Source organism: Triticum dicoccoides, chromosome 5B (assembly GCF_002162155.2).
Source record: "Triticum dicoccoides isolate Atlit2015 ecotype Zavitan chromosome 5B, WEW_v2.0, whole genome shotgun sequence".
Lineage (NCBI taxonomy): Eukaryota > Viridiplantae > Streptophyta > Magnoliopsida > Poales > Poaceae > Triticum > Triticum dicoccoides.
Window position 1 is genome coordinate 48193429 of NC_041389.1, and position 21130 is coordinate 48214558.

General features: G+C 49.3%; 1 protein-coding gene across 2 annotated transcripts; it reads left to right on the forward strand.

Moving 5' to 3' along the window:
• Window positions 1-5375: 5375 nt before the first annotated feature.
• Window positions 5376-10306, forward strand: LOC119307290 (protein WHAT'S THIS FACTOR 1, chloroplastic-like). 2 transcript variants are annotated; one of them, XM_037583366.1, is made up of 3 exons: window positions 5376-7004; window positions 7654-7959; window positions 9974-10306. In XM_037583366.1, the coding sequence occupies exon 1, from the start codon at window positions 5396-5398 to the stop codon at window positions 6872-6874; it is 1479 nt and encodes a 492-aa protein (XP_037439263.1). In that variant the 5' UTR covers window positions 5376-5395; the 3' UTR covers window positions 6875-7004; window positions 7654-7959; window positions 9974-10306. The 2 variants fall into 2 exon arrangements, with proteins under 2 accessions (XP_037439263.1, XP_037439264.1); XM_037583367.1 differs by lacking the exon at window positions 9974-10306 and having other exon boundaries at window positions 7712-8009.
• Window positions 10307-21130: the final 10824 nt, after the last annotated feature.

Below are 21130 nucleotides of genomic sequence, written 5' to 3' on the forward strand. Positions count from 1 at the left end.
GAGGGGAAGGGGGTCGCCGGCTCGGGAGGGGAGAGGTCTGGCATAGGAGCCACAGAGCAGGAAAGAGAAGAGATAAAGAGGAAGAAGAAAGAGAAGAGGAAGAGGAAACTTACATGTGGGCCCCACATGTAAGTTAATGGTCAAACTAAGATCAAACTAATGGTTTGTTTAGGTGTGGGCCCGACCTGTCATAATCGTGATCAACTGATAAAGACTCGACGATTTGGGTTTTTTGAAACAGCCTACTACCCATTTCATAGTTATCTGAGAAAAATTAAAAATCAGTAGTTTTTTGAAACCCTGGCATGTAAAGTAGTAGTTTATGCTATTTACTCGACTAGATAGGATCATTCACGTAGCCTGATCTATGTGTATTGGGGCTGAGCAACCCCCTTCTCCGGATCAACGGTATCCCAAATGCCGCCTCTCTCTGTGCATGGCATTTTGGAACTACTAACTTTGTATTCTTCCCCTCTTCTATCAATGGAATGATAGACTTTTGAGCGTATTTGCGAAAAAAGTAAAAATGATCCCTAGATCCAGAGGAGAGGAACCTAACCCCAAGCCAAATATGTGCACCGTTCTGGCAGCTTGCGTGCCTCTTTTAATTTCTCTGGAATTCCAATAAAAAGAACAAGATCCTCACTGCTCAAACCTAGGTACACAACCGATGTTAACATTAAACCCGAAATTTGAAATGTTAGCCGAAACAAGTTATAGCCTTCTTAGTTTTGCTCTACGATTTTTTTATAGGGATCTATAAATTGAAATTAATTTAGTTGCAATTAGAATGAACGGAGAACCTACCAAACCGCACGTGCTGAATGTAAACAGTCAAAGGAAAGTGTGGCAGTTTGAGAACAAAACCGTAGTGAGAACTACGAAGAACCAATTACTAGCACATTTGATACATTCTTTACATACTACTAGAACCACGAGTACAACATCATGCACATAATCATGCATCCAAGAGAGTATATATGAGAGAACTGAGATACAGTACAAGTTTTCATCGGTATCTCGAAGAGCGCCACCGTGGGCGCCGGCGGGGGGCCGTGACCGCGACGGTGAGCGGCAGGACGAGGTCGTCCCGGACGTGGCAGTAGAGGGAGCCGAGGAGGTCGCAGAGCTCCGGCAGCAGCGCGGTGAGGTTACGGCCGGACGGCACCAAGGCGGGGAACGGGCAGAGCATGAACCCCACCGCGAACAGCGTCGCCGGCGGCAACATCGACGCTTCGACGATCGATTTTGCACTCGTGTTGTGTGAAGTATCCCCGCGATGCTGTTGAAGGCAATCAGTGTGTAGTATATAGAGGTGAGAGGGTCGTCGTTATTCATTGGGTTGGGTGAGGGCGTGCTTGACTCGCAGGTGAGGAGAAAGTTAGCTGCGTTTCGCGTGGCCATCGTTGTGCGAGGCGCTGGCCCGGAGCATAACCAGGGCTTTTGGTGGCCGAGCATCAGGTAGGCCGGTATCCTGGCTGTTGGAATGGGCTTTGAGATCTGGAATCTGTCAGCTTGTTCTCTTGATTCGAGGTGATGCTCGGCCTCCATTCGCATTTTCCGGTCGAGGTGACGCCTACCTACGAGAGTAACACCAGAGTATGGTGATGTCTGAAGTGCGTCCAGTGCCAAGTGCCATTTATCTTTTGCTGTTTCTTATGCAACGGAAAAGGATTTTTCCTTTTTTGCGAATGGAAAAAGATATTGCTGGTGACCAAAAATGTAAAATAACAACACGGCGTTCTTTTTTGTTTTTTAGGGAACAAATACGACGTTCATATTCAGGCCAGAAGAACCGATGGCCACCTCGAGGGAGGCCACCATCGCCCTGCATTTCCTATTCGGCGCTTTATGCGCCAGTTTTTTTTAGGGATAAAGCCAACTTTATTAATCAAACACCACAACGTGTGGGATACGAGTCGGGGGATGAGGCTGGCCAAGCCATACATGACGCCCCGGAACTAAGGATAGAGCAAACTTAGCTAATCTATGTGCATCCATATTGGTTGCACGACCCTCGAAAGAAAAATTACAATTCAAAAGAGAGGCTCTAGCTTTAATTTCGGTAATGATCGGACCATAGAGTCCTTTGTTCCCTCCATGGATATCTCCAATGACTTGCTTCGAGTCGGAAGTGATCATAGCTTGCTGCACATTTAAATCTTGAGCCAAAGCAATGGCCTCTCTGCAAGCAATCGCCTCCAGGGTAGCTGGATCCGCCACTCCAGCAATCACCAGTGCAGAACTTCCCAGGAAGGTCCCATTTCTGTCACGGCATACCGCTACCGCTGATCCTCCTCTTGAGGCCCTAACACCCGCATCAACTTGTATTTTGACAAAGCTCTCTGGTGGTGCTTTTGGTCTCCGCGAGGCACTAGGTATCTGAACTGGCCCGCTTTATGCGCCAGCTACACGCTATTCTCTTAACCGGCGCCAACACCTCGCGAGAAATGGGCCAGCCCATATATAAGGATCGTACTGGGATTTGTCCTAGTTTTTGGAAGGAAGAAGCTTCCCAGTCCGATTTTGGGAAGCTTCCAACGTTTAATTTTCCCTTTCTGCTTTTTTTGTACCGGGTCTTGTCTTTTTTTTATCTTTTCTTTTCTTATATTTTGGTTTACTTTTCCAAATTCATGATTTTTTCATTTTTGTGAACTTTTCTTCTATTTTTACATTTTTATAATTTGCAAAAACAAATTAAATTTTGTGAACTTTTTCTTAAATTTTAGAAATTTTTAAAAATTTCGGTATTTTTCCCCATTTATAAGATTTTTACAGATTTGGTGAACTTTTCCCAATTTCAGAACTTTATAAATTTTTGAAACCTTTCCTTTTTTTGAATATTTGAACTTTTTCTAATATATATTTTTTGAACTTTTTCCCATGGTCAATGGTCTACCAGTCAACCAAAAACCAAGAAAAAAAACTCTAGGTGAGATAACAGTAGCCATAGATTTAGATGGGCTAGCCCATGCCAGTGACTTCAGGCGCTATAGAGACAAAGTGGCGCCTAGAGCGCTTTATAGGAGGTCTCCCAGGGCGCCACACATCCCTACCATGTGATCAAAACCTAGGCCGCGTTAGCCGACCACGTGGAAGCCCCTGGACCTCCTCTCCACCGCTAACTGGCACCTTGTCTCTATGTAAGCTCAAAAACCCTCGACGTATTTTTATGCAATTTTCCTGCTGTCGTTTCTTTGTGTTCCAAGGCAATCTAATCTAGCCCTTTTCCGATCTAATCTAGCCCTTTTACGACGAGAGATAATTCATCATCTTCGACCTCTCTATTGAGGCCTTGTTGCTCCCATGATAATGTGGGAGTAGTCCTCTCTCGGAGTCGAGCTTTTGTAACTGTAGCTATGTGTCCTCTCTCTTTCTCCCTTGATCATGTGAGTCCCAATCTTAATTCTCATTATGGGTATTGTTAATGGAATTGAACTATATGAGTATCTCCTATTTTGATTTTCTTCATGTTGGGTTCATTCTTGCTCATGTTGTGTATTGGACTTTTGAGAATAATTAGATTATATGATGCATGCCTCGTATAATTCCTGGAGACATCAAAGGTGACACTGAGATGACTCTATGGATTAAGATAATAAGGTGATTGTTTGCTATAATTTTTGTTGTTGTCTGAGGTGACATTAGAGTGCGCTCTATGGAAAGGCTTTGGCGAGCTCGCCAGCGGATAGGCGTGCGACCTTTGAGTGCAGCCTTGGTTGTCATGTCCGTATAGGTTGCAAGCTCCTTTGCGGCGGGGCGAGAGTTGCAACGTAGGTCCTTGGCAGTGTCCTGGGTTCACTTGTCGCACACACAAAACTTGTGGTGTACGGCCTCATATGCAGTGCAGCATCGTCAGTCATTGGAAGAGGGGCGTCAAATGATGATGCCATAACAGAGAACACTCTCTTAAAGAAGTCGATGTTAGTGAAAGACTGCACCATCGAGCTGGGGTAAGGGCGGTGAGTGCTAGCGGTCGGCAACGTAAGTGGGTTGTGAATCTACACATCCACGAGTGTCGGTGATGGTGGCAGGTCAAGTGTAGGCTATTGACCAGTAGGTTTGGAGAGGAGGGGGTGGAGAATGGGTGCGTGCGTCTCCGAAGATTTGGGTGTCGGCCAACGGTTGCCGGTAAGCAACTCGATGGCGGCGCAAATGGCGGAAACCAAATTGCTAAGCATGATCTCTTTGGTCATCTATTCGTATCTACTCCCTCCGTTCATAAATACAAGATGTTCTACCTTTTATTTGACTAGCACAATGCCCGTGCGTTGCTATGAGATTATAAATATGAGGAGTCAGGTCACTGGCTTAGTAAATTATCAAAATACGTTGGCATCATGTGGTCTTTGTGCACGGTTCACTATTAAAAAGAGCAAAAATACAAGAAAAAGATATATCATGTCTCAAGCATTAGAGAATCTCAAATAACCATAGTATGTCCTTTGACAGACAAAACATTTTGAATATTGAAACGTATAAGAATAAACATTGATAAGTGACTGCACAAGGTCGTGGACCAGATAGGAGGACAAGATCCATCATCATTTCGAAATTACAATTTGTTAACTCTTTTGTTCTTTGATATAACACTGAAATTACTTGGTTGAGAAGAAAAGTTGAAAAGCAAGAGCATTATATTAAGTTGGAATCACATTTCTGCATTTGTTAATTATGCCTTCAGTAAGTGTTGGTTTCACATGAAAATAGTGGTGCATTTATTTATTTGTGTCAGGTCCCACATGTGAGTAAAAATACATTTATTTATTTATATTCCCCCAATGTGGATAGAGGTTCATTTGTTTATTTATGAAGGTTATTGGCCCCACATGTAAATTCATCATCAACTCCAACCTTTATAAGTAGGAAAGAATTCAGATGTATATACACGAATTTTAGTGTGTTTGTTCAGTCATTTCAGTCGGCGTATAGTTTATACTCCCTCCATTTCATAATGTGGTGCATATGAATTTTTTAAAATGTCAAACTTCACAAATTTTGACCACGTTTTTCGAGAAAACCATTTACATCTAGAATGCCAAAAGTATATCATTAGATTTATTATAAGAAGTAGTTTCATATTTTGTATTATACATATAAATAGTTTTCTCTACAAACTCGGTCAAAATTTAGAAAGTTTGATTTTTTTTAAAAATCTATACGCACTATATTATGGAATGGAGGGAGTATTAAATTATTCGAAACATCTATATTTGCGAAAGGAGGGAGTAGCTGTCATGTAGTATCTCTTAAGTAATTCAGAACAAGTTTTCTCAAAAACAATATTGTGAAAATTTACAGTATAGTTAGAATAAGTAGACAGATCTTTTTATCTCGCATCCCATCGCGTCATCCTCGGCGGCAAAAAATTCTACCACTCATCCACTCCTTCGCCATGGCGCCTTCCACCCTCTCCTTCCTCCCCGCGCACGCACAGCCCCTCTCCCCCCTTCACCCCCGCCGTCTCCACCGCCCAAGCGCCGCGCCGACCACTCCCAAACCCCTCACACTCGCCGTCCGGTGCGCCGCGAAGGCGCCGGCGAGGCCCATCCCGCCGCCGAAGCTGGTCCGCTGCCCGGCGCTGGACCGGCAGGCGGCGCGCGCGAGCCGGCTCCGCTTCGCCCGCAAGCTCCTCACCCTGCTCCTCTCCAAGCCGCGCGGCTTCCTCCCGCTCCGCGTCCTCCTCCGCTGCCGCCGCTTCCTCGGCCTCCCGCGCCGCCGCCCGCTCGTCCCCTTCCTGCTCCGCTACCCGACCCTCTTCCGCCTCTTCCAGGCGCCCATCTCCCGCCCCCTCTCGCCCTCCCTCTCCACCCTCGCCGTCGCGCTCACCCCCGCCGCCCACGCGCTCGCCGCCCACCTCGCCGCCCTGCGCGGGGCCGAGCTCGCGCCGGGCCTCGCGGATAAGGTGCACCGCCTCCTCCTCATGACTCCCCGGCGCAGCCTCCTGGTGTCGAAGCTCGCGCACATCGCCCCCGACCTCGGCCTCGCCATGGACTTCCGCGCCACGCTCTGCCCCCGCCACCCGGACATCTTCACCTTCGCAAACACCTCCCACGGCCACGCGCTCCAGCTGGTCGACCCACCGCCGCCGCCCCCTTCACCGCTCCCCCCGCCGCTCCGCCCCGCCGTGCAGCCCGACCGCCTCATCGACCGGCCGCGGAGGTTCCCGCACCTCCCGCTCCGCCGCGGGCTCAACCTCCGCCGCGCGCACCGGGACTATCTCCTGCGGTTCCACAGCCTGCCCGAGGTCTCCCCGTTCGAGCCGCTGGAGGAGGGCGCGAGCGCGGAGATGGCGGAGCGGCGGGCGTGCGCGGTGGTGCGGGAGGTGCTGGCGATGACGGTGGAGAAGCGGACGCTGGTGGACCACCTCACGCACTTCCGCAGGGACTTCGGGCTGCCCAACCGGCTGCGCGCGCTGCTGGTGCGCCACCCGGAGCTGTTCTACGTCAGCATCAAGGGCGTGCGTCATTCGGCGTTCCTGGTGGAGGCGTTCGACGACGATGGAAGGCTTCTAGTGGAGGATGGCATGCTGGTTGGGAGGGACCGGCTGGAGGAGCTTGTCCGGGAGGGCAAGAAGATCAGACGGGCTCGAAAGAAGGGTGTTTTTCCGGTTGATGGCGACAGTGATGAGGATGATGAGGAAGAAGATAATGTTGCAGAGGGTTTGTCAGAGGTGGATGGTGAATCTGGGGACCTGTTTGAAGAAGACAGTGTCGCTGGGGAAGGCTGGAATGAGGTGGGTGATGAAGGCGGAATCGAGGGGGATGGCGACGAAGAAGATGATCCTGAAGTGGATGCCATGGAGGAGTTTTGGGTGAAGAAGGCTGCAGCAGAGGGGCTGGTTGACAGTGGCACCGAGCATGATGTTTGGTGAGGGATTGTTGCCCATGGTGTTATTGAGGACCACGAATTGCTCAAATGCATTGTTCTCAGCTATCTATGGTAGCCAGAAGTAACATACGTACATAACTTTGGAGCCTGGAGAGTGAAGGTGAAGGTTAATGGTATGTTCTTCTTACTTGTGAATTGTGATGCTCACACATCAAATTGTACATTTTTGCCTAGCTTGTACTGACCCAGTTAAGAAAAATAAATATGAGACTTGTATATAAGACTGGTCTATATCACTACAAGCATTTCAGTTTCTTGTTAACATTTACTTCCCAAACTTAGATCCATGCATTGTTATCCTCTGGTAATTCTTGCATTTTCCTTGTTCTTATAAGCCATGTTTCCTTTTTCTCTTTATGAGTTTTCAACACCTAAATAATGATATCCAAATGGCTAAGTTCATAGTTTTTGCACAGGAATGAAACATGCCTTGTAAAAATTGCAACAAAGAATTTACGAGCTTGGTTTGGCAGGATGCAAACTTGCCGCTGAAAAGTAAACCCTAGAACCAGTTCTATCAACTTTTCCTGTTTCAAACATATGAAAATTTCAAGCTCATGAGACCACGAGGAATCCTTGAACGTGTACTTTCCATTAATGTCTTTTTTTACCTTGAGCATTCAAGAAGTAGTCTATTAATTGTGTCCTCCCTGTGTTTGGGTCTTTTTGATATTGGTGGGTACATACATTTTTGTTACTTGCAATCTTCACCTATCAGATTGTGTGCTGTGCTACATTGATAATAATGTTGCATATTTTCAGGTGGTTCAAATAGTATCGCCTGTCTGAGGCATAAATTTCCACTTTCCTGTCCATGGAGGCATTCACCTCTAGGACAACAATGTCCTCGCTTCTGTTGATGCTGTCAGCACCATCGACAAGGACGCTGTAGAGTCTGCCATGACCACTCCCAAGCTACGACATACAGAATATGGTTGTCAATATTGCATCCTTGCACCTCTGGATTACAGAAATGAAGAACAGAAGTGGAAACTAAACCAGCACTCGAGGACTGCAGGATCACCGCTCGTGAAAGCCTGCAATTCAAGTGTTCCTTATACTACAACTGTATGTATACATTTATTTATTTTCTACAATTAATTGATGGTCATATTTTTTGCATAAACTTCTGCAAGTGTATATTTCATGGCACGATGCGCACCTATGATTTTGTTTTGCTATTGTATAAGTTTGTGGACATCTGAAACCACAGAAGTCTTGTATGTACTCATTTTTAGGGAGGTTTAGAGGTTCCACTACTGGAAGCAAGCACTATTTGAGCTAAAATGAACATGCTACGGTTCACCACTGGAAGTCTGGAACTACTTTCTGCAGAATGAATTTGCATCATGTCGGTAGTGAATCCTGATCGAGTTCCCTAGGCACTTCTTGTAGGAGGTATCTGTAAAGGAGGCGTCATAAAGCACGGCGTACAAGCACTCACTGGTATGAAAATGCTGATGCCTGTCAACGTGCAAATAGGGAAATGATTTCCATGACATTTCTATTTGGTTCTTATGATTCATCGGAAACAGACGGGCAAGCTGCTCACCATCATGTAGTTGTCATGTCCCGCCAGCGTCTTTTCCTTCTCGGGTTGGTACTCAAGACTTTTCCTTCTCCGGTTGGTACTCAAGAATATCTTTGACGACAAACATGTCTTCCTCTCCAGAAAGCTAAATGCCATCACTCCAAAGTATTGAAAGAGACCCAAACACATAAGGTTGAAAAACAAAGGTTCCCCAAACAAATACAAACAAATAGCAATGGTATCTACAAGAGGGTGCATTCTTCAATCATTGCAGTTGCCTAAACTCTGTGATATTCAAACTTAAACCCAACACCTATCTTATCACCTACTATATGTCAGCTTAGTACCTGAAGAATTTAGCTACTTTTCAGTACTTGTGAATAATATTTTTTGAAGTTGCATTGGGCTAGAAACTATACCTTGATTCACGTATGATCCTCTTTACTTCCTTCATGATTGGATCGACTTGTGCATGTATCTGTTGTTGTTCCACCAGTGTGAAATTAGAACCCCCTCTTTGTCCAGTATTGCTGTTCTTCTGGTCTTTCCAGTTCCTACTATTACTAACACCAGACTGTTGATCTGTTTGATTTTAATGTTGTTACTCTTCCACCACGTGGGCCATGATTACCAGTCTTCTTGTTCCCTCCTTCAGAGCTGGATGGTCCCATCCAACTCGGGTTACCATCCCGCTGTGTTGCATATGAGCTCCAATTACTATTAGGCCGCGTTCTCCGGTAAACTTTCCTGGTAGGACTGCTCCGGTTCCATCTACCAGTGCCAGTCGATCATGTGGCAATGTGTTTATCATGTTGCCGATTTGCTACTGGGCTCCAGTTACTATTAATTTGCCTTGTTTGGTGCTCGGGTCCAGCCCTCCTGTTCTGAAGATGATGCAACAGGGGATCTAGTTTTGGCCTGTCTGTCCAAGAAATCGGTCTGTTTCCTCCCAAACACGACACTTCATCTTCTTGAAGGTTGTCAACATGGCAACATCATACAAGCAGTAGGGACCAATTGTGTTATCTTTGTGATACTGTTATTTCTAACGCTGTGAGGAATTCATATAAACCATACCCTCCAAGGTTTCTGTTGCTCACCGACTGTAAAACATCAAGAAGTTCAGAGGAAGAAGCGAGAAGACGTAGGCAAGTAAAATGCTCATTACCAGGTTCTCATCATTCGAGTGGATTTTGAAGGCTGAACCAGTTGGTGCAGGATTCATCAGAGTAGACCTTCTTTGCACCCTCCTCAAAGCACTGCAAATTGGCACATAAAATTGGTCCAGCGCCAGTTCACCCTTCTGCTCTGTACCCAGTTCTGATTTTGTCCTAATTTGTTTGCCGCTGATACCTGAAACGATGCATTGATTCTAGCTGAATAATTCGGTGTAAAACTGAATTGGACTGACTATTAAGTTTAATAATATGTAGAGAAATCAATAGATTGTTACTCTTGTTCAGGTTTACGAACCACTTGGGATGAACAACCCTAAAATGCATAGTTTAGCCAGTTCTGATCTGGATCTCACTTACACTGCCTTGTGTGCAGCATTTGCAACTGCAGTAGGTGCCAAGATACCAACAGGACCAGAGACATGGACAAGCAAGCAATCCTACATTAACCTGGTAGAGTATAGCCCTCCGATGCGCTGTAACCGACGGCTCAAGGAACCAATGTGCTCCACTGCTTTGTTCATGCCTGGACCACTCTTTTGATCAACCAACCGAAGAATTTTGCTAGAAAAACAAGTGATCATGGAGTCCACAATTGGTTTCCTCTGGATGACGCCGACTTGCCGTAAATTGTCTTTTGGTATTGGATCTTTGGACAACGCAGTCTCTCAGGCCTTATGCTGAAAATCACCAGTAAATGTTCCCTCCGTTCGGAATTACTCGTTCAAGAAATGAATGTATCTAGATGTATTTTAGTTGTAGATACATCCATTTTTGTGACAAGTAATTCCGAGCGGAGAGAGTACTAAATAGTGATTCAGAAGATTCAGAAATACCAGACCTTGGCTGAATCAGCCTCTGCGTTGCTGGCTTAAGCAGAAAACGAAACAGTGGAGTAAGCACAAGTCTCTCACAGATCACAGCCTATAAAGATCTCATAGGACAAACGGTGTTTTTTTGAAAAACAAAAGGTGGACTTATAACAAGCCCTAACAGATTCACTCGTGAAATCGCATTCAGATTGTAGTCTCAGACATCAAATTGAAGGCAAACAGAAGAACACAAACAAAGATATCAAGTTTCAACGGCCTTGGGACGACCAGACCGTGTTCCAACGGCGACGGAGTCCCTTCCGGAGTGGTGCATCAGGCAGGAGAAAATTGGGCAGCACCGGAAGTTAACTAGGACAATCTCTATCTTGGTTCTATGGGAGCTGTGGATTCATCGGGGTCTTTGACGGAGCGCCGCCATCCACACTCAAGGTGCTTAAGAGCATTGTAAGCGAAGCCAGGGCATGGAAGCAGGCAGGATTACTACGAGGGGAAGTCGAGGCATTTATGCAGGGCCTTGCATTGTGGGAGAGTGGCGAGTAATACTTAATCTGAGTAGTCAGGTGGGGTGGCCGAGGGCTTCCTGTAAATAACATTGTATTTTCATGCGTGGACCCTTTCCTTCTATAATATATGATACACACATTCATGCGTATTCGAGAAAAAAAAAGATATCAAGTTTCATTTCAGAACATTACAACACCCACTCCGCTTTTACAAATTTGTTTCTTTATTACTTTGTTTCATGCTACTAGATCCAACGGCTCAGGCGCTCTACCCACAATAACCCGGTAGTGACCGTGGGCCAGTTGCTGCGCGCCGGGCCAGCTCAGACTCTCAATGGCACACATGCATCAATCCCCACATTGCCGCATGTTTCTTTTTTCAAAATAAGGTCTGCATCATTCTGATGCATGCACTATATTTTATTATAGTTATATAATGTAGGCAACGAAGCCAAAAACATCAACAAACAGAGTATGTAACATAGTCAACCACAGTCGAACCATTACAAGATTTGAAATTAGCACCAACGACTAAGTTGAGTTTCTCCGCAACAATGTCTTCAAGCGGGAATAAACACCCTCACGTCGTCATCGCAAGGTCCGGTCAAAGACGACATGGACAAGGATTTTCATCATGGTTGCCAAGATCAACCAGTGAAGATCAGCACAACAACAAGGAGACAACACTTCCACAAGGTAGCGACACAAGTTTGTCATTGCTGAGCCCAACAATGAAGGCCAAGACAAGATTTTTCACGCTGAGATGAAACGACGCTTGTCGGTGTCAAAACCGGCGGATCTCGGGTAGGAGGTCCCGAACTGTGCGTCTAGGCGGATGGTAACAGGAGACAAGGGACACGATGTTTTTACCCAGGTTCGGGCCTTCTCGATGGAGGTAAAACCCTACTCCTGCTTGATTAATATTGATGATATGGGTAGTACAAGAGTAGATCTACCACGAGATCAGAGAGGCTAAACCCTAGAAGCTAGCCTATGGTATGATTGTTGTTCGTCCTACGGACTAAAACCCTCCGGTTTATATAGGCACCAAAGAGGGTTAGGGTTACACAGAGTCAGTTACAATGGTAGGAGATCTACATATCCGTATCGCCAAGCTTGCCTTCCACGCCAAGGAAAGTCCCATTCGGACACGGGACGAAGTCTTCAATCTTGTATCTTCATAGTCCAGGAGTCCGGCCAAAGGTGATAGTTCGGCTATCCGGACACCCCTTAATCCAGGACTCCCCCAGTAGCCCCTGAACCAGGCTTCAATGACGACGAGTCCGACGCGCATATTGTCTTCGGCATTGCAAGGCGGGTTCCTCCTCCGAATACTTCATAGAAGATTTTGAACACAAGGATAGTGTCCGACTCTGCAAAATAAGTTCCACATACCACCGTAGAGAGAATAATATTTACACAGATTCAATCTGCTGACGTATTCCGTGGCATCACACCACGGCCAAGTCTTTATTCGAATCGTTTTCACTGTTCCACCCCAGCGCGTTTAGCGAGGCGGTTTTCTTGACACGTCTTGTCAAAGCAGAGATCGTGTCCCCTTATTTCAGGATTCTCATCAATGTGGGCGTGGGTAACCCAACCGCGCCATCAATTACGGCGCTTGGAAGATAAGCGAGTTTTACCATGCCGGTGGGGACGCATAGCTTCGTCCGTCCATATAAAGGGATAAGGATCCACTTTTTCACACACGCCTTCTTCCTCCTTTGCTCATCCATTTCCGCGCACTCGAGCTCCAGCGCCCAAGCCCGCACATCTCGCCTCAACCTTCCCCAGCCATGTCCGAAGGGGGAGGCAAGTGGATGGTCTCCTCCATCACGGAGGGACACATCAAAAAGCTGCGGAAGGCCGGATACTTGTCCAGCGACATCGCACATCGGCTCCCCGACAAGGGGCAGCTTATCCCCACCCCTAGGCCCCATGAGAGGGTGGTGTTCCTCACCCACTTCCTCCGCGGACTAGGTTTTCCACTTCACCCATTTGTCTGGGGGCTCATGTTCTACTACGACCTGGATTTTCACGACCTGGCCCCGAATTTCATCCTCAACATCTCGGCGTTCATCATCGTGTGCGAGGCCTTCCTCTGCATCCGGCACCACTTCGGCTTATGGCTGAAGACTTTCAATGTCAAGCCGAAGGTAGTGGGCCGCCGCCAGGCGGAGTGCGGAGGTGCCATGGTGGGCAGGATGCCCAACATTTTATGGCTCGAGGGCTCCTTCGTGAAGACCATAAAGGGGTGGCAATCGGGGTGGTTCTACATCACCGAGCCGCATGACCCTAAATGGGCGGCGGCCCCCGAATTCCGATCTGGCTTCCCTACACGGCCCACCTCTTGGAAAGAGACGGGCCTGACATGGGGTAATTCGGAAGAGCTGACCGGACTCCAAACCTACGTCCAAACCCTGGTGAACAAGAAGCTCAAGCTTGTCAACGTAGTCCAGGTCATGCTCATCCGCCGGATCCTCCCGTGCCAACAACGGGCCTTCAACCTGTGGGAGTTTGATCCGGCACAACACCAAACCTTGAGAAGGCTCTTTGACACTACGTACGAAGATGCCTGGAAGGTGTTGTTCAAGGGCGCCGAGGCTCCCGCATCCGCTACCGAAGATCGTGGATTCAGATCGCAGCGTCAAGCCAGCGAGGTAAGCTATTTTACCCTTTACAGGACACTTGTTTTTCATAGTTTGACTCTATGCGGGATCTAAACTCCCTTACCTTTGACAGGCCTGGCAGAAGACGTCCGGGCAGGTTGACTGTCCGGCTCCCTTGCCAAAAGACCCAGCGGACGCCCGATTGACGGGGCTGCTGGTTCCGGCACCTCACGTGGTGCCGGAGAAGAAGGCCAAGAAGAAGGCCACGGGAACTCGAAAGAGTTCCCGGCGCCAGGTGTTATCGGACTCATCGTCCGATGACTCTGAGGCGGACTCCTCCCGCGAGGACGAGGAGGAGGAAAAAGAGGCCTCTCCCCTAGCGGGAGGAGAGAAGAAAAGGAAGGCCACCCCAACTGGGGAGGCCGGAGGGTCCAAGAAGGGAAGGACCCTTCCTCCGGACTACTCCACCAACGCCGACGATGGCGGAGAGGAGTGGCCACCGAGGGCTAAGCCCCCGGCGACATCGTAAGTATCCGGATACCAGAATAACTCATGGCGTTTTGTTTGTCGTATATAATCTCCTAACGCCGAATACAACCTTGCAGCCGGCCCAAGGACGGGCTCGACACTTCAACGAGCGGCTCCCTGGCTCCGTCGGACGTGAATAGCACTTCACTTCCGGCCGCCTCCTCTCCTCACGCTGCGGATGACGCCGAGGTGGGGTCCCAAAAGGGGCCCAGCCAGGAGGAGGAGGTCCCGGGGGCGCCGCAAGGCAACCTCCCGGTCTCCGGGCATAAGGAGGATCAAACCCCAAAGGGCTCTAAGTCAGGCCCTGGGCCGGACTCCGCACCGGAACCTTTAGTGGTTCCGGAGTCCGGCAGGCGACCCCTTCGTAAGAAGGGCGAGACTGCGACACCGGTGACCTCCGTCCAACTGGAGGCACCGGATAATTTGCTGGAGGCGCTTAACGGCGCCTCCATCAACGAGGAGCACCGCACTGTTATGAGTGTGGTGATCCAGAAAGTTCGGTCCGCCAAGAACGGGCTGACTGAAGCCTATGCCAGCCTTCTAACAGGCTTTGAGGTATGTATTTAAGATATGTAAAAATATTACCGCATAGACAGTAGCCCCTGATGCTCAGTTTGGTGTTCGGGAAGAAAAGCCGAACTGAGGATCTAAAAAGATGTACGCAGGAGTCTAACATAAGTATGTCTATATGGGGAATGCAGGCTGCGATGCTGACCTCTGCCGCACTGACTGCGGAGGTCGATGCATTGAAGCAGAGTCTCGAGCGGTCCGAGAACAAGCTCGGCCTTGCCAAAAAGCAGCTCGAGGACAAGGAAGGTAAGTAATACCTTATGGAAGTATATAAAAGATGTAGTTGCAAAAAATAGCAGGAATAACGTGAGAATTGCAGGGGTCACGAACGAGGTGGCGACCCTGAAGGAAGCGATGTCCAAGGCCGAAAGCAATGCGGCCGCGGAGCGCACCGAGCGAGAGAAGCAGGAGGCGCGGGTGGCAGAGGTGCGGCAAGAGCTCCAGGCTCTCGTGGAAAAACACGAGAGTTTGGAGCGTGACTCAAAGACTCGAGAGTCCGAGCTCGCCTCGACTCTTGAGAGCACCAAGGCCGCTAAGGCCGAAGCCCAAAAAGCCCTCCAGGAAATTGAGGCGATGAAGAAGATAGCGGCGGGTAAGGCATTCTTCATGCAAAGCAAGCACGTGAAAGTGAATTACTTGTCACTTACCCGAATCCGGAGCTCTCCAGGAGCTTTCGCAGATCTTCCCCGTAGTGTGTCCGACGCTGCCGCATTCTACCGGGCCGAGGAGGGGAGCTCGACGGAGAAGGTGTTCTGGTCTCAGTATGCTGAGACCGGACACCCGGTGCCCTTGAGCGACCAGCTGAAGCAGCTGGTCGAGCTCCATAAGGTGGCCGCACAGACCATGCAGGGCCTCATAGTTCGGCTGTGGCCTAATGAGGCCATGCCTGGGAGCTACTTCGGGCTGGTGAGGCGGCTGGTGGACGCCTGTCCATGGATTGAAGTCGTCAAGCGCTCCGTCTGTATCGAAGGTGCCCGTAGGGCCCTTGCCCGTGCTAAAGTGCACTGGGCCAAGATGGACGCTGAGAAGCTTGTGACGGATGCTCCACCGCCGGGCAGGGAGTATTGCACGCCCGAGATGTATTATGCAGGCGTCCTGAAGGGTGCCCGCCTTATAGCGGGTGAATGCTCCAAAGATGTAATTTTTGAGTAAACTCGCATTTGTTATCATGTACGCTTGAAAACTTGTTCATATGGCTTCTGCCCTCGTGCCGCGAGTGCTGGGGTGTTCGGGATAAACTTGAGCGCTCTTTTCCCCATTCTTGGGTCCTTCGAGGGAGGCGCTCAACGCAACGAACAAGGCAACTAGACTATAATGCTTGAACACTCTCACTTAGCCATAGAATTCTATAATTTTAAATTTTGGCGAAGCCCCTAGTATTCGGAAGACCGAATTCGGGGCGCTATCCATGCCTGGGCCGGACAAAGCCGGCTCCTCGCTCTAAGCGGCATAAGTCTTTAGGGACTCGAAAACCTCTCGAACAGCGACCAGCTCTCGCCCTATCATGATGGTCAATTTTAGCTTTCTCCACTGAGGTGCTCAACCCAGCTCAACCGGGGCACAATCGCAATGGTTCTCCCAGCGCTACCTTAGCCGATATAACGGAACATAAGGTACCAAAACATGGGAGCCGGGCAAACCCAACTATTGACCCAAGACATGATTCGGAGCCGATGCATATAGTGCTATAAGTTCGGGGTGCCGCACTTGTGAAAGTGTTCGTACTTATCACATCATATTTTGGGGTACTTAAGCCCCTGTTGTATTTGGCCGTACCAAAGCGTTCGGATGCAACATGTCATAAGTGAACATATATAGGTAAAAAAAAGAATGCAATAATGGGCAAAAGCTATGCATTGCTTATTCAAAAAAGCTGCGGTAAAAGCAGAACGATACAAATAGTGCGATAAGCAAGGGACGGGACTATTTGACATGCCCCCCTCCAGAAGCAAGCTGCGAGATGATATGTAAAACAGGTATACCGCTCGTTATAGAGACCACCTGGACACTCGACGTAGCTTTCTGCTTCCCTGGCTGTTGCATCGTGTGTTCGGCGATTCTACTGCCGGACAGGACTTCTTGATAAAGGAGTCTTGAAAGTAAGAAAAAAGAATTACACAATCGGGAGCCCCTGGTGCGGTTGAGCCGCATTCTGGGCCTGCCGTGGTCGTGCCCCTCCCCCTATGCCCATGGTATTTCCAGAGCGTAATTATGTACGCGTAGTACTGATTTCGCAATTTCACGAGGGCTGGGGTTGGGGCCGCATTGCTACGCGTGCTCTGGACGTGCCGGGCGGTCTTGTTGTAGGTTACTCCGGGCGCGCTTGATGGTGTCCGGACGTTTAATAGCCGGACTCAAGAATTGTCTTGAGAGGCTGCTTTGTATTTCCGCCGCGAGAGCCGCCGTATGCTCCTCCGTTCGGAGAGAGCGTTCGGTGTTTCCGTTGACCGTAATGACTCCTCGAGGGCCTGGCATCTTGAGTTTGAGATATGCATAGTGCGGTACCGCATTGAACTTTGCAAATGCGGTTCATCTGAGCAGTGCGTGATAGCCGCTGCAGAACGGGACTATGTCGAAGATTAACTCCTCGCTTCGGAAGTTATCCGGAGATCCGAAGACCACTTCAAGTGTAACTGAGCCTGTACAGTTGGCCTCTACACCTAGTATAACGCCTTTAAAGGTCGTCTTTGTGGGTTTAATCCTTGAGGGGTCTATGCCCATTTTGCGCATTGTATCCTGATAAAGCAGGTTCAGGCTGCTGCCGCTGTCCATCAGGACTCTAGTGAGGTGAAATCCGTCAACGATTGGGTCTAGAACCAATGCGGCGAATCCGCCATGACGAATGCTAGTGGGGTGGTCCCTTCGATCAAAAGTGACCGGGCAAGAGGACCATGGGTTGAACTTTGGGGCGACTGGCTCCATCGCATATACGTCCCTTAGTGCACGCTTCCGCTCCCTTTTGGGTATGTGGGTTGCGTATATCATGTTCACCGTCCGCACTTGTAGGGGGAAGCCCTTCTGTCCTCTATTGTTCAGCGGTCGGGGCTCCTCCTCGTCGTCGCTATACAGCCCCTTGTCATTGTTTTCGGCATGTAACTTGCCTGCCTGCTTGAACACCCAACAATCCCTGTTGGTGTGGTTGGCTGGTTTTTCGGGGGTGCCGTGTATCTGGCACGAGCGATCGAGTATTCGGTCCAAATTGGACGGGCCCGGAGTATTTCTTTTGAATGGCTTTTTCCGCTGACCGGGTTTAGAGCCTCTGAATCCGGCATTGACTGCCGTATCCTCAGCATTATCGCCATTAATGCGGCGCTTGTGCTTGTTGCGACGCGACCTGCCATTGTTGTCCTTGGTATCCGAATTACCAGGGCTCTTGGTCATGTTGTTACTACGAGCTAGCCAGCTGTCTTCTCCCGCGCAAAAGCGGGTCATGAGTGTTGTGAGGGCTGCCATGGATTTCGGCTTTTCCTGTCCTAGGTGTCGGGCAAGCCACTCGTCGTGGATGTTATGTTTGAAGGCTGCAGGGGCCTCTACATCGGGACAGTCGACGATTTGATTTTTCTTGGTTAGGAACCGTGTCCAGAATTGTCTGGCCGATTCCTCTGGCTGCTGAATTATGTGGCTTAGGTCATCGGCGTCTGGTGGTCGCACATAGGTGCCCTGGAAATTGTCGAGGAATGCGGCTTCCAGGTCTTCCTAACAACCAATTGACTCCGCTGGCAAGCTGTTAAGCCAATGCCGAGCTGGTCCTTTAAGCTTGAGTGGGAGGTATTTGATGGCATGTAGATCATCACCGCGGGCCATGTGGATATGAAAGAGATAGTCCTCGATTCAGACCGCAGGATCTGTTGTGCCATCGTAAGATTCAATGTTTACGGGTTTGAAACCCTCAGGGATTTGATGATCCATCACTTCGTCTGTGAAGCATAGTGGGTGTGCGGCGCCTCTGTATTGGGCTATATCACGACGTAGCTCAAATGGGTTTTGTCTGCTGTGTTCGGCCCGGCCGGATTTGCTGTATCCGGCATGACAGTTGTCGTCACGTGTAGTGAGGCGCCCACGCGATCCGTAGATTGATCTTGTCTGCCTTGCCTTGTCCTCCAATATATCTCGCAGGTCTGGCGCACTTCCCCGTGCCTTTGTATTTTTTGAGCAGCGCCGTGGTGCGGCTTGAGTGGAGGGCCGAGAGGCCTCTCTGTCGCGGCCACGAGGTGGCCGGTCGGCCGCATCCTGCGCTGGTGATGTAGGTTTGAGTGCTTCCTCCTCTAATCGGGGTAGCAGCCTGCGTTTTGGGTAGCTCTTGGAGGGGCGTTCGAGTTCGTACTCTTCGGCCGCAAGGACATCAGTCCATCTGTCAGCTAGCAAATCTTGATCAGCTCTAAGCTGTTGCTGCTTTTTCTTGAGGCTGCTTGCCGTGGCCATAAGCCTGCATTTGAAACGCTCCTGTTCAACGGGATCCTCAGGCACGACAAATTCGTCGTCGTCGAGGCTTGCCTCGTCTTCGGAGGGAGGCATGTAATTATCGTCCTCTACCTCTCTGTCTGCCGCTCTCTCATGAGGGCTGGCTTCTCCATCCTCCTATGTTGAATCCTGCTGGAGGGGGTTGTCTTCGGCACTTTCTAGGGTGTTATTGCCTCCCGTGCCGGAATCACCGTTTTTGCTGTGGCGGGATTTAGAGCGGCGCTGCTGATGCCGGCGCTTAGGCTGTTTCTTGGAGGGGTCATCCTCCGTTGTTCCATCGCCGTTCCCATCTTTTGGGATGTCCACCATGTAAATGTCGTAGGACGAGGTGGCCTTCCAGTGCCCTGTAGGCGCTGGTTCTTGGCCGTCTCCTGCATCATCGTCCATACCGTCGATGTCTTCGGAGTCGAAGTCGAGCATGTCGGTTAAATCATCGACAGTGGCTACGAAGTGGGTGGTGGGTGGGCTTTGAATTTCTTCGTCGTTCGCATCCCAACCTTCCTGACCATAGTCCGGCCAGGGCTCTTCTGATAAAGAGAGAGACTTTAGTGAATTCAGGATGTTGCCAAAGGGCGAATGCTGAAAGATGTCCGCGGCGGTGAACTCCATGACCGGCGCCCAATCGGATTCGATTGGCGGGGGCGCGGAAGGTCCGGAGTCCGGAGAGAAGTTCGGTACCTTGGAGTTACGAGCCTTGCAAAGGATAGTATTCGGCTCAATCGCCGTAGAGATAGCAGCCCTCGAGGCGGTGTCCAGCCACCAATCCTCGATCGGTGCAGTCGGCTCCGAGCTAAGGGTCGGAGCAGACACTGGTGCAGCCTCCAGGGCACTGTCCAGCGGCAGAGCTAGATCATGCCATCGTGACAGTGCGGCGCGCTTGGTTGTGGCTCGAACCCGTCGAAGATCATGTCTCCGCGGACGTCAGCCGTGTAGTTCAAACTTCCAAATCTGACCTGATGGCCAGGGGCGTAGCTTTCAATCTGCTCCAGATGGCCAAGCGAATTGGCCCGCAGTGCAAAGCCGCCGAATACGAAGATCTGTCCGGGGAGAAAAGTCTCACCCTGGACCGCATCGTTGTTGATGATCGGAGGAGCCATCGGGCCTAAAGATGACGACACAGAGGAACTCTCAGTGAAAGCACCAATGTCGGTGTCAAAACCGGCGGATCTCGGGTAGGGGATTCCGAACTGTGCATCTAGACGGATGGTAACAGGAGACAAGGGACACGATGTTTTTACCCAGTTCGGGCCCTCTCTCTGGAGGTAAAACCCTACTGCTGCTTGATTAATATTGATGATATGGGTAGTAAATGAGTAGATCTACCACGAGATCAGAGAGGCTAAATCCTAGAAGCTAGCCTATGGTATGATTGTTGTTCGTCCTACGGACTAAAACCCTCCGGTTTATATAGGCACCAAAGAGGGTTAGGGTTACACAGAGTCGATTACAATGGTAGGAGATCTACATATCCGTATCGCCAAGCTTGCCTTCCACGCCAAGGAAAGTCCCATCCGGACACGGGACAAAGTCTTCAATCTTGTATCTTCATAGTCCAGGAGTCCGGCCAAAGGTGATAGTTCGGCTATCCGGACACCCCTTAATCCAGGACTCCCTCAACGCTCCAATCAACATCTTCAAGATGGAACTTCCAATAACTGCACCAGTTACCAAGATTTTATCTTGATGAGTGGTGTCACCACACATCAAGCTTGATTCTCAATAAATGAAAAAAATGCATCACCTATCAAATCTAGGAATTGAACCCAGGTGGTTAGGTGTATGCTAAACCATTAAGCTAAGGCTCCACATGATACAACAACCTTTTTTTTAAAGGAGGAAAACCCTGGATGACTTGACATCAATTGATGCACGCAGGGACGGAGGCAGTAGGGGGAGCTGGGGCCATGGCCCAGGCCAACAATGATAAAACAACACTGTTAGAGCTACTAATATGATGTTTCGGTAGCAAAATATTGTATTTTAGCTGTTCTGGCCCTCCCCAACGATGATGCACCAAGAATTGCCCCCC

Coding starts and splice junctions, on each gene's coding strand:
- LOC119307290 (XM_037583366.1), top strand. CDS start 5,396: ATGGCGCCTTCCACCCTCTCCTTCCTCCCCGCGCACGCACAGCCCCTC.